This window comes from Myripristis murdjan, chromosome 19, assembly GCF_902150065.1.
Source record: "Myripristis murdjan chromosome 19, fMyrMur1.1, whole genome shotgun sequence".
Lineage (NCBI taxonomy): Eukaryota > Metazoa > Chordata > Actinopteri > Holocentriformes > Holocentridae > Myripristis > Myripristis murdjan.
In genome coordinates this window covers 10,305,647-10,319,253 of record NC_043998.1, presented here as the reverse complement: position 1 = coordinate 10,319,253, position 13,607 = coordinate 10,305,647, and the positions used below count along the sequence as shown (strand labels likewise).

Genomic DNA, 13,607 nt, shown 5'->3' with positions numbered 1-13,607 from the left:
GGACATGTCCATTTATGCCATCGGACCGCCAAAACAGAGTCCACTGACAGCCTATAGAGAGCGCAGGCAGATGGCAGCCATGTGGCTTTTCTGCCCATATGAAGTCATTCTGCAACCCTACACCACTCTGTACAGCGCTCAGCGTAAGCAGGAAAGCTGCACGAGACATGAGAAAGACTAGAATAAAAGTAATGAGCTGGAAATCATATGAAAATAGACAGGGGACACAGAAACACAACAGTAGAGAATATCCAAGTTTAACAAAAAATCATTTTTAATACATACTTTATTTCTTAGAATAAAATCTTAAATACTTGAATATTTTACTAGCAGAGATACGTCCCTCCATTTTAATTTAATATCTTTCCTTACACAGAGGTTATTTTTATGTAGATTTTTTAAAAATGTATTTTATTGTTTTTTGTAGGTTTTTGTGTTTTTCCCTCTCTCTTCTATTGGTTGGCTCTCTAGAGATCCCTTCTTTGGTTGTGATCTTCTCCTTTTTTCTTCTCCTCCACCTTCTTCTCTCCTCCTCTTGAGATCCTCTTCTTCATCTCTATTTAGATTCTTTAGCTAGTTAACAGAAAACAGGTTAAATAAGAGTGGGAAAGGATTTTTGGCATAGTTAACGCCTATCAACTCAAGAATAACATACTGTGTAACATATTACATGGAATAATGTAAAAATTTTCATGTCTCACCAAGTCAGCCCAGAAATTACATACAAGGCTGGCAAGTGAGGATACTAGACTGCCATTGGTACAGAGTAAAAATACAGTCTTTTTTTTTTTGCTTTTTTGCAGGCCCAGTATACTTTACATAATGTAAGGGACAATGCAACATATTAAATTACCTACATGATAGGTATGTATAAATGCAATGTCATTCTGCAGAAAACTAGTATTTCCAAAAAGTAATATTGGCAGAAATTGAGAAAAATGGGTCGATTATTTCATAGATGGTCTTACACGTGGGAGCCATCAGTCTTGGCAATTCATTTGAAGAAGGGCCAAAAAGACTTCCTGGGATACAGGCAATATTAAGCATATTTACAAAAATACGGAAACAGACGCCGGTCAGACCACCACCACAGACAGAAACAACCCAACAACCCCGTCCAGACGACAGCAACAACACTAAGGGGTGATTAATTCACCTCGCTGATACAGAGCAGCAGAGAGGAAATGGCACGAAAACAGACACCTCCAAGGAGGAGGTCAGCACATAGGGGTCTCCGCAGACAGTTTAACAGGGGCTGTGCTGCCTTGTTAATTTGCAGCTCAACCATGTAAAATTTATTTATTTTTCAAGGCATAATTTTGTGGAGCCCAAACACTGTCATGCAACTGAATTCTGGGGAGAGCCCACACACTGAACTGCAGTTTTCATATGTAGACATAAATGAGGACAAAAATGTGCAAGGCTTGGTACATACACTTGCAAGACAAAAACAGCTAACATACACAGTAAGATACACACAGACGGCCGCCAGCATTGCGGCCTGTAGAATACCTTGTTTTAGTTACAGTCTAATGGTGTGATGGTTGACTGAATTAGCCTGGAAATGAATAGAAAGGGGTGAGTGAGTTAAAGAGAGATGGAGGTCAGGAGGGTTAGAGACAGGGAGTAATGGAAATGATTAAATAAATGAAGATGGTATTAATTAAATTAGATAAGAAAATGGTACAAATAATACAAAATAAAGAGGGATTAATTAAGTGAAATGACTAATAACATTTTAATAAAAGGGATTATACTTAAATCATTAATTCAGAATTAATAGGAAAACTTCAAATGATATTAGAGATTTTCAAAAAAGAATTTCAAAAACTCATCAAGGAGATTTAAAACAGTTATGATCCCATGTATGTGTTTATTTTTTTTCCTACCGGTGTGTTCAGAGTTCAGTGTGAATGTGTGCAAATGCGAGGCAACTCACCCTCAACGTAGTTGCGGGCGACGAACTTCAGGACCTCGTCAATCAGGATGACGGGGAAGGAAAGCTTCAGCACCATCATCCACTGCTCAACCGTCAGGTGAGTCAACTTGAAGATCATCTGAGGGGCAGACGAGTGAGGAGTCAGTGGAAAGCGACAACATGCACACTAAGTGTGTCACAAAAATCTAGACATGTGAAATGACTGTGAGAGACAGGTGAGATGTTCCCCTGTTGTAATGGTGACAGATTATTATAGGGCTGTGCTGAGGCTCATTCCCTGAACCAGGAGACTGAGACTTTCCCAGCAGCTGACTTACAGGCAGAGGGTCAACATAGATGATCATGAAGTGGAGGGACATGGAGAGGGTCATGGCAGCAATCAGCCAGAAGTTGCTCCATGGGGGCATGCGGAGCAGAGACTGGTTCTCAGACAAGCTTGAGAGGAAGAAAGGTGAGGAAAATGTCAGGGTTGTCTGAAATAATCGCTGGAGACTCAAGCAGTATATTTGTATTTTACAATTTTCTAAAGTAATCTAAGATTCATTTGTTGAAAAAAACACTACAGAGAAAATTGCATTCCAACACATCTGAAGGAGCACCTGTTGAGGGCGTTGCACATCTCAATGGTGACCAGCACAGACAGGGCCATGGTCATGGGGGGAGAAGCCTCAAAGATTTCGCATTCAATGCCAGTGAAGTCCTCGTTCTCATCGTGGCACTGCATGAAGTGGGACTGTGGAGGAGGGAAGGTGGGGTTAATGTATGTGTGTGTGTTTGTGTGCATGTGAGACAGAGCGAGAGGGGGAGTGAGAAATACTTACCAGCTGGTGGTAGGTGACGGCGGGGCCAGTGGGATCATACATGAACCACCAGGCGGCAGCAGCAACAGTAGCACTACCGACATATCCTGTTGAGAAAAGAAAACAGTAGCTTGGTTAGGCTGGTCCCCATAACTACTCTGTCACCACTGCATGACAAGTACAACCAGACATTTTGAGCAAAATACGAATAGAAAAGATCCATAGTCCTACTTACCACCAATGGCCATGTATCTGAAGAACAGCCAGCCAGAGATCAGGGGCTCCTTGGGGGAACGGGGAGCCTTGCCCATGATGTCCAAGTCAGGGGGGTTGAAGCCCAGGGCGGTGGCAGGCAGGCCGTCAGTCACCAGGTTGACCCACAGAAGCTGAACAGGGATCAGAGCCTCGGGCAGACCCAGAGCAGCAGTCAGGAAGATACTGAGGAGGTGAAAAAAGGAAGGAATCGACCAAGGTGGTGGGGAAAGGAAAGGCCGAGGTTAGAGATGCAGACAAAGCCAGGGCAAGGAATGTCAAGAAAAACCAAGAGAGGGAAGGACAGGGAAAGCTTAGATGTGGATCAGAGTGACTATTCCACAGTTTATCGCTCAGACCCTCAGTGTAGCGTTCACCTGAAATGCACTGAAAACCACTCACCAGACGACCTCACCGACGTTGGAGGAGATGAGGTAGCGGATGAACTGCTTCATGTTGTTGTAGATAGCTCTGCCCTCCTCAACAGCAGCCACAATGGAAGAGAAGTTGTCGTCAGCCAGGACCATCTCAGAGGCAGACTTGGCAACGGCGGTGCCAGAGCCCATGGCGATGCCAATCTCGGCCTTCTTCAGGGCGGGGGCATCGTTCACTCCATCACCAGTCTGGGTTGGGAGGAGAGAGCAGGTGCAGGTTCAGCACAGACTTCTCTAACCACATACATACGCAGCAGACAGTTCAGCAAAGAAACACTACACGTTCTGTGCATTAAAACAGAGATGGAATGGCTGAAAAGACCTGGCAGTACACAATATGGTTCATGAAAGTTCACATTTTATCATGTGCTGCTGAATTTTCCTCACCATGGCAGTAATATCATCGTAACCCTGCAGGAACTCCACAATCTTGGACTTGTGAGATGGCTCCACACGGGCAAAGCAGCAAGCCCTGCGCACAGCTTCAGCCTGCTCGTGACTGGGCAGATCGTCAAATTCACGTCCGGTGTAGGCCTTGCCAGAGACATCCTCCTCCTCGCTGAAGATGCCAATACGACGGCAGATGGCAATAGCAGTTCCCTTGTTATCACCTGAAATAGGGGCAATCAACAGTTTAGTGGGTAGCCAGTGACATTAAGACTAGAGGAGCAGATACAATTGTTCTAAAAATAGACGCAACAGGGTCTAATAAATATATACATTTCTCAGATGTGTTTCCTACATCTAATATCTAGACAATACACCTTAGACATATATAACAAAAGGGGTCCAAAAGATGCAATAAGGACTGACTAACCAGTGATCATAATGACACGGATTCCAGCAGCTCTGCACAGCTCAATGGAGCCAGTAACCTCCTTACGAGGGGGATCCAGCATACCCACACAGCCAACGAAGGTCAGGTCAGTCTGGGGAGGGACACAGGGGGTGAGGCTGGGCTCATGGAAACCTTATTTTGTTATACCTTTAGCCACAAGTCTATGCATACAGCTTCTAATCAAATTCCCATCAGTTTCACGTTTTCAATTCTCACCTCGTAGTCGGCGAATCTGGTAGAGTCCTCAAGATTCATCTCATCAAGCTTCAGTGGGGTGTCACGAGTGGCCAGGGCCAGGCAACGCAGGGTGTCACGGCCAGTACCCCAGTCCTTGATCACAGCCATGATCTTTTCCTTGATGGCATTAGTCAGGGGAACGCGGGTGGTGCCAACACGGACATATGCGCACCTATCAATCACACCCTCAGGGGCACCCTGTGGGACAAACAGGGATGAGGACATGAATGGTTTGCCACTTGCTGATAAGGATTTTTCCAGTGGATGTATCTGGCCAGAGAAAGAGAGAGAACACTAACCTTCACGAACATCTTGGCGCCACCATCACCCTTAGCAGGGGTGCAGTACACAGACATGGACTTCCTGTCACGGGAGAACTCCAGAGTGAAGTTCTTCTTCATCAGCTGCTTGACCACCTGTTGGATGACGCAGAGAGTTAATAGTCAGAAGACAAACAGTCAACCTGGCCACACTATGTCTAAAAACATCTGATTTCAAATTATGAATGGTGACCGTTTCATGTATCAAATAGTGTCCAAATGCAAAGTTTGTTATGTCATTGCATATGCTATGCGTTTTTGTTGTTGTTGTTGTTGTTGTTGTTTCCGAGGCTAAGAATGAGAAGGACATCCATTAAAATTGAAAGCTTGAAGATACATCAGGGGAAGGTTAGGTGAAGCAGGACATAGAGAGATCAGGTATGTGGCAGAGGTCAAGAAGAAACTTACTCCACAGCAAGCATTGGCTCTCTCAATCTTGGACAGGTTCTTGACGTTGGTGTTGAACACGTTCATCTTCTCAACCAGGCAGCTCAGAGCAGTCTCAGTAGCCTCACCGACCTTCTCATAGATCTTCTTGGCCTGGTGGAAGGAAGACAGAGCAATGGGTTAAATGTACAGTAAGAGCAAAATGATGGATGTCACTTTTCAAAGTCATTTCAAAATACGGATTTTTACCTCGTTGTAGTCCAGAGAGGAGTCATTGCACAGAGCGCAGATGGTAGACAGCTCAACAAGGCCGTCGTATGCACTGCAGTTGGTCTTGGAACCTCCCTGGGAACTGAGAGATAGAGGGGGAATGACAAATGAATTACAAATGGAGAGGATGTATGTACACTTCAGTGTCCAGTGTTCACTGTATTTTGACTGATGATACATGGCATTAAAAGCAAACTTACACCTCGCCCTCAGGGGTGTACTTGGAGCCAGAGATGTCGAAGGCATCAAGGTCAACATGGTCGCCATCAACGTTCTTGATGATGAACATCTATGGAGCAAGAAACAAAACATTTTAATTGCATCATGCGTACGGATCAAAACATATGTAGAAAAATGAATTGGCCGTATATTAGGGTTTACACTTGTCTGTATGATAGATGTGTTTTCTTTCTGTGGAAAAATGTGTAGTTTGTGGCATACTGGGTACCCACCTTGGTCACACACATCTGGTTGGTGGTGAGGGTGCCAGTCTTGTCTGAGCAGATGACGGAGGTGCAGCCCAGGGTCTCCACAGAGGGCAGGCTTCTGACAATGGCGTTCTTCTTGGCCATACGGCGGGTACCCAGAGCCAGGCAGGTGGTGATGACAGCGGGCAGACCTGGGGGAAATTGATAAGAACTATGAATGTGATGTACCAGTGATGGAGGGAAAAAACTGAGAGGGCACACGTTTAGAGACATCTTCCTCAACTGTCCTAATCTATCAGCCAAATATTATATTGTTTTTTTAAATTCTGTTTTTATATGTCCTGCTGCCTCTCACCCTCGGGAATGGCAGCCACAGCCAGGGCAACAGCGATCTTGAAGTAGTAGACGGCACCACGGATCCATGAGCCACCGTGGACGGGGTCGTTGAAGTGGCCGATGTTGATTGCCCAGACAGCAACGCAGATCAGGGAGATAACCTTGGACAGCTGCTCGCCGAACTCATCCAGCTTGGCCTGCAGAGGAGTCTTCTCCTGCTCGGTGGCGGCCATCTGATCACGGATTTTGCCAATTTCAGTGGAGACTCCGGTAGCCACAGCCACACCAATGGCCTTGCCGGCAGCGATGTTGGTGCCCTACAGAGAAGAAAGAGGAAGAGCAGGGTAAGGACCCAGACATAACTACTACAGCAAAGACAGAAGGACAAATTATTAGTAGGACACTTACAGAGAAAAGCATGTTCTTCTTGTCCTGGTTGACAGCTCTGGGGTCGGGCACAGACTCAGTGTGCTTGATCACACTGACAGACTCACCTGAGAGGGAAAAGAGAAAATTATTTCAACAAGGGCAAAAAAAAATATTCAAACTGGCACAAAGACACACCTATCAGCAGACCTTATAACACTTCAGCTTTCTAATAACCTCACCAGTAAGGATGGACTGGTCAACACGGAGGGTGGTGGACTTGATGGAAACAATCCTGATGTCAGCGGGAACTTTGTCACCAACTGTGGGAATCACACAGACACAGAAGCCATCATTAAAACAAGTTTATATTATTTCTGTCAAAGTGCCAAGGAATGCATGAATTCTCTAATTGCTTAATTTAAGCACAAAACCAGCACAACTATTGTGACACGTGACATATTTCAGGGATTATGTTGGCCAGGAAATTTCAAAAAAAAAAAAAAAAAAAAAAATTCAGAAACCAGCAATGGGAAAATAATGCTTATCAAAAACATCCAGAAAAATAAACAGAGGACTAATTCATTTCATGTAGCTAATCCGTAGACACCTGACTGGGACAGAGCTTCAGCTGGCACATGCCTGCTCCAATCAAAATGAACAGTGGGTGAGGGGGGGAGGGGAGCAGGGAAATGAGAATAGCCAGCCTGAGGAGCAACAGGTGGACGCTGATAAATGAACAGAAGTGGGCAACGGGAGAGAGGGGAAGAGGAGGTGGGGCAGGTGCTAGCGGGGGTATTTATACTCATGAATTTGTTTTCCTTAGCTCAGCATGTTTTCACAGCAGTGCTACTCCACCCCGCCACCCCAGCCCCCCCCTTCCCCTCTTGTTGCTTAAAAAAGACAGGAGGTTTTCCCGTTGTCTTTTTGCATGCACATATATTCAGTCATGAATTATTATTATTAAAAAATGATCACTGATGCCCAAAGTGTCTTTCCATAACTACATTTTAATTATCCTGTGACTACAGCGTTTCACACAGCTCATTCTTTTGTTACCAAACTGACCTGACTGAATATTTCCATATCAAACTGGGAGAACTGGGGGGATTTAAAAAAATAACCATCCAGATGGAGGACAATAATTTCTTACCGGACACCTCCACAATATCTCCGGGGACAATTTCTCTGGCCTTGATCCTCTGCACACTCTTTCTGTCAGCACGGTAAACCTTGCCCATCTCAGGCTCGTACTCCTTGAGAGCCTCGATGGCATCCTCAGCATTACGCTCCTGTGGCACACACACAAGAAGACACAACCGCCGTCAATACAAAAGAGGGAATATTTTTTCCGTATCAATTATATTTTCAGTGGGAAAAATATGGATGAGGCCATTGGCCATTGGGGCAGTACAACTCAGTGCTTTCGGTGGTAAAGGGAAGACCCCCTCACTGACTAAAGCCTGTAAGCTTGCCAAGATCTTAATGGCATGCATGTAGAGGCGAACGGCACACATAATCTGAGTCATCCTTTGCCTGTAGTCAAAACAGACGTCCCAGTCAAAACATAAACTGGACATAGGAGCTAGAAACATTAAATGAAAGCACAGATCAGCGACCACTAACAAAATAATACCTCAAAAGTGATTTTATAGTGACCTTATTCAATTTTAATTTTTTTTCCTCCTCTGCAATCATGACATATTCCCATAATATTCAATAAATATCCTATAAGGACAGGTAATTTTGCCATAATATTTGCTCATTTATTGTTTTAATGATAGAGTGAATAAAAGATTTTGTTTGATTAAGATTCCTCAGATTTTATGACAGTGCCAGCGTGGCTCACAATAACTATTTTGAGCTCATATGTTTCAGTTGAGCAACCACTTCTTGGTAGGAAATATGACGGTAACTCTAACCCCTGTTCAGTCTGTCATCGCTGCAATTGATACATCTCATTGCTCAACATGCCGGGCCTCATCACTGACCTGCCACACTCCAACAACGGCGTTAGCGATGAGGATAAGAAGGATGACGAAGGGTTCCACAAAGGCGGTGACGGTCTCCTCACCTTCCTCAAACCAAGCCAGCACCTGAGGTCAGAGTGGCAAATACCAAATGAGTGTTAACATTAGTGCAAAATCATTTCCTGCTGTTTGTGAAGACAACAGTGAACACCTCTAAGACAGACAATATACATGAACACAATACAACTACCATTCTGTACTGTATGTATTGCTAATAGGCCACTAAAATGCTCCAAAGATTTATAGTCTTTTCTCAATTAAAACCTCCCTCCAGCCTCAAATCCTCAGTGTAAAATGTGACAAAAGGGTCAAAAGGTCAATTTCTGAGGATTCTGGAGGCAGTCATGAAGATTATGAAAGGGTTATAGTGTTGTGTGCTTGCAGGTACATGTGCACTTTTGCACATCTTCAGACTGAATTCAAATATTTTCAAAAAATGTGAACATGAGGAAAAAATGTTTTCACATTTGTGAGACTGTTATGGGTTAGATTATGAGGGCCATTTTCAATTCTAATGCATCTAAGACAGCGTATCTACACCTTTCCTTCATTTCTTTTTTTCCATCTGTGCTCTGACATGTGTTTTTCACATGTTGTCCAGTGTTAACCTCTGATCAGCTATTTTGACAACTGATATGATAATATTTCTGTATGTCATAGTACGATTACATAATCCTTATTAATTCGATCTCAATGTCCCATAACTCCGAGCTCCTATCCACTTCAACCCTCTCTACTTCTGCAGAGGCTCCTCGTTCCTTCCTTCAGTCCTGACCTTTCCCGAAGGATTCAGTTTCTCTCCTCGGCTTGAGGCTTTCTTAAAATAAACCCTTGCCCCTCAGCCCCCCTAGACTTCCCTGACCCCCATCTCTCACTGGCTCCTCAATATTCGCCTTCTAAGGCCATCCTGACAGCTGCCCGAAGGAGTGGAAAGCTAGGGATAGGAATTAATACACCTCCTACAAGCCCTCTCAATCTGTCTCCCCCCTCCCAAGTTCCGTTCCTCAAAAATACAGAGGGGTGGGGAGATTAGAGGGGGAAACAAAGTTGTCTGACAAAGTGACAAGACAGCAATGATTAGTTACACAAATGCTTGCTCCTTAGATGAATGTGTGTGTCGGGTTATAGCATGCTGGGTCTTAAAGTCAGATGCAATGACTGGGCTGTTACAAGATGACAACTCAAGACGGCAACTTGAGAGTTCAAGGAAGACGACTCCGAAATGTAGGCCTACTTTGTGCAAGAAGAAAACAAAATCATTGCTAACTTGCACACCTCACTCCAAAGAGATTGTTCTGATAAATATAAAGTCTGCAGAAGTTGTGTTATAATAACTTCACTATAATGATAAAGTTACATGATGTTACAAGGTGTCTCATGGATGCCAAGGGATTCATTACTACTATTATGGCTACTATAAATTCAGCTCCTGTTACTTTAAGTTTAAAGCTGGAATAACAGGAATAGCTGCAGTTAAATGTAGAAAATGATATGATGCTTAGAATGAATGATGAGTAGCAGTCGTTTACTCACAAAAGAGATGCAAGCAGCGAGCAGCAGAATCCTGACAAGCAAGTCCTCGAACTGCTCAGCAATCAGCTCCCAGATGCTCTTACCTGGGCGAGAGGGGAGAGGCAGAGAAAGAAAATGAATAAAGAGGACAGTGTGTAACAATCAGAAAGGCTGAATGGGCTCAGTGAAAGCTACAAGTGAAAATACAATGAAGTGTGTGGAGAAATGTGTATGATATGAATCTGTGCATATGTTCTTGGATGGCATACGAGAAGGTGGAAGGATTAAAATATGATATGCATTACTTATAATCAACCATCTCTGTGGCAAGAGAAATGGTTGATGTCCAATTACAAGTAGGATTACGCTAGAGCATGGGGATTACACAATACTGTTCCAGACATTTCATAATTAATATGTTGCATGTGTGTTTTTATTACCTCCCTAATTAGATTTATTGGCTTTGTGCTAGGGCCAGTTTAGGGAGTCTGAGAGGGCTGTCCCATCTGCTTCAGGTATTTGTAAATCAGGTTTCCTAAACCTATATCAATAACCTCCTGTTCAAATTCTCTGACACATTTTATTATTGTGGCTGGATAAACACTTACCCTCCTCAGCAGGCAACTCTGGGGTTGGACACAAGACCAGAGAAGGGAGCCGGGAAGAGTGAAAAAAATAAAAATAAAAAGATGGTTAGCAACAATTTAAGTTGAGCATCATACAAGTAGAAACATTTTCAAATGTAACTAGGGTTTGGGAGAAAAATTGTGTCTGACAGTAATATTTATATTTTAATAGAAGATGATAAATCTGACAAAAACGTGCACCTTCTTCCAAATTCTATAAGCCTCTTAACTGTGTGTGTGGCATCCGATGACTTCAAGTTATTTTGCAAGAAACACAGATTTAAAAAGCCACTAAAGTCTGTATTCAGACTTAATTGAAATATCAGTTGCCATGTGTTACACATGTCTGATTCCTCACTTGGCTTGACCAAATGAAAATTTCTTTAAGATGGCTGGCCACTTTATGAATTCCCACACTACTGACTTTACAACAAAATACAATATCAGTATTTGCAGCATGAGTGTGCTGAGTGACAGCTGACTCAGCTGTTCCATAGACACAAAAAGATCACCGTGAGACAATGACCGCAAAGTGAAAATCACAAAACTCTTACAGCTTTTGAACTGCACTGCTATATTACAAAGCCGTTGGTATCTGGTTTGTCATTCCAATTGCTATTGATTAGCAATCATATTCCAGATCACTTAACCCATCTAAGGACCTCCCCTTTTCACCCTGCCTAAAATTATCCACCTCTCCTGTTAACGCCCGCCCCATATATCACCCAGGAAGCTTCTTGAGCCATCACCTGTCTCTCTCGCTCTCCAGCCATCTTCTTTTGCTATCTTTAAATAGCTCTTCAAAGCCCTCAAAGTCTCTGCTTCTCAGTGCCTCTGCATTTCTACCAGCTGTTGCAACTCCTCTCTAAAAAAGCATCCAGTACAAAACCTCAACCCGTCTGGTAGTTGTTCTCTGAAAACTCAAGTGTTGCTGACCGCTCCAATCAGGCAGTGCAACGATCAGCTGTTTCAGACACTTTCAGAACCAAGCAATCAACTTAATGCAAAACTATAAATGCAAACATTCAAATCTATCTCCAGCTTTGGAGTGAGAAGTTGCTCTAGTTGCTCTAGTCTCCCACCAGCTGGCCTCCCACCCTGTCCCCGATGCCCACACTCTCACCATTGTAGCCATGCTTGGCCAGGTTCTTCTTGAACTGATCGGGAGTGAGACCAGTGTTCTCGTTCACCCCGAAGTAAGCCAGGCACTCTGCCGGGGCCTTCGTGTGTGCGTTCTCCATCCTTGTTGGATAGACAGAATGGGTGTCTAACCGCGTCTATCCGTGCTCTTTTACTTCTTTGTTGATATCTGCAGTTTTCACCCTTGGTCCACCACCCTTTCCTAAAAGTGTGGCACCCTCCGATTCAGGAGTGCTGGACTGACAGAAAGAGCGAATTAGCTCACAAATGCTCAGGGTTTTATACCACCAAGGGGTACATGATTGGTGGACACCCCGCTGACACACGCCTCCAAATTCCAGCATGGGAGACATGGGGGGTGAGGGTGGGGCTCGAGGTGGAGCAATGGGGAGGTGAGATGGTGGACTTGGACAGGAACTGAGACTTGAATTTGGGAGGGAGGTGATGCGAGTGTGGTGGTGCAAGGGGTGGAGGGGGGGTTTGGGAAGGAGGGGGTGTACCATGGATGAAAATGAAATCTGTTTTTGGAACATGCATGGTCAGTGGAATAAGGAGAAGGGAGAAGGTGAGAGAGTGAGACAGAAGATCGTCCAGAGGGGAGGACGAGGGGGGGGGCATTGAGTGACGGCTCAACTGGTCTCTGCTGAGGAAGGGGGCCGAGCCAAAGAGAGAGAGAGAGAACTACACACAGAGTGAGAGAATGAAGAAGGAACAGGGAGGGTTGGCAGAAGGTTAATTTAGTACAAGCACAAGTTGGGAGCACTTACACGGATAGTATGGGGTGACCAAGGTGGCATACTGACGCATGAGGCTCAGGGAACATCACATTGCTTAATCCAGCAACAGAATTACATAATCTGATATCATCAACACTAAGACCGCCATGCGCTATAATTGCACATTTGTCCGGAGCTCTATAGAACTGATGCACACTCGGGTCTTGGCAAACAAGCAAAATTGACACAAAATCAATGTGGGGAACCCGGTTAACTCATCTGAAAATAGTTGAGGTAACAGAGGTAGACAGATACAGCTGGAGAGGGGAAGAAGAATGAAAGAATAAATAAGAAAAGTGATAATGTTGGAGAGGAATGGCTGCTGGGGGACAGGAATGCCAAGAGGGAAGCCAACGTGTTATACTATCGCACCGCGGAGGAGCAACCCCGGCTGCAGATACAGGCGGATCAAGTTTTATCTCTCCTTTTTTTTTATGAGGAAGGGAAGGCAGTCGGGAGATATGGCACGGCTTAAGTAGACGAGCGCCAGATGATCCGTCCACAGAACTGCCATCCAGCGAGGCACAATGGCCTCTTGTGGTGGATCCAGAGCACTTGTTCAGTCACTGGCAAGTCAGCATACACGATTTAACAAACCCTGACCTATCATTCCGCCTTGAGTAATCGGGTTGATCGGCCTGATCTGTCCACTCGTAGTCTCATTGATTCATTCACCTTCATGCACAAGGTCATTCTGGGTCTGATTATTCATTATTTACTCCCTGCTGCAACAGTTACCAAATTGCTTTTGCTATTTGTCCCAAACAGATTCAGAAAAAAAGCAGTTTGGAGGAAGCCCAAAAAGCTTGACTCTTTTGTCAAGCTCTCATCAGAATTCTTCTGATTATGAAGAATTCATGGAGCAGTCTTAATTAGAAACTGTCTATGCTTTGTTTAGACAAAGCTCTCTTTAGGC

General features: G+C 44.2%; 1 protein-coding gene across 2 annotated transcripts; it reads right to left on the bottom strand.

Annotated features, from left to right (window-relative positions):
• Nucleotides 1–252: 252 nt before the first annotated feature.
• atp2a1l (ATPase sarcoplasmic/endoplasmic reticulum Ca2+ transporting 1, like) lies at nucleotides 253–12,148 on the bottom strand. 2 transcript variants are annotated; one of them, XM_030077808.1, is made up of 24 exons: nucleotides 11,899–12,148; nucleotides 10,758–10,775; nucleotides 10,171–10,253; nucleotides 8,599–8,703; nucleotides 7,761–7,899; nucleotides 6,850–6,930; nucleotides 6,650–6,735; nucleotides 6,261–6,558; nucleotides 5,930–6,096; nucleotides 5,678–5,766; nucleotides 5,457–5,559; nucleotides 5,229–5,360; nucleotides 4,800–4,916; nucleotides 4,480–4,698; nucleotides 4,243–4,354; nucleotides 3,813–4,036; nucleotides 3,394–3,614; nucleotides 2,975–3,177; nucleotides 2,761–2,846; nucleotides 2,539–2,672; nucleotides 2,257–2,374; nucleotides 1,940–2,057; nucleotides 1,513–1,558; nucleotides 253–573 (listed from the first exon to the last, which is right to left on the bottom strand). In XM_030077808.1, the coding sequence occupies exons 1-23, from the start codon at nucleotides 12,014–12,016 to the stop codon at nucleotides 1,554–1,556; spliced, it is 2,976 nt and encodes a 991-aa protein (XP_029933668.1). In that variant the 5' UTR covers nucleotides 12,017–12,148; the 3' UTR covers nucleotides 253–573; nucleotides 1,513–1,553. The 2 variants fall into 2 exon arrangements, with proteins under 2 accessions (XP_029933668.1, XP_029933667.1); XM_030077807.1 differs by lacking the exon at nucleotides 1,513–1,558.
• Nucleotides 12,149–13,607: the final 1,459 nt, after the last annotated feature.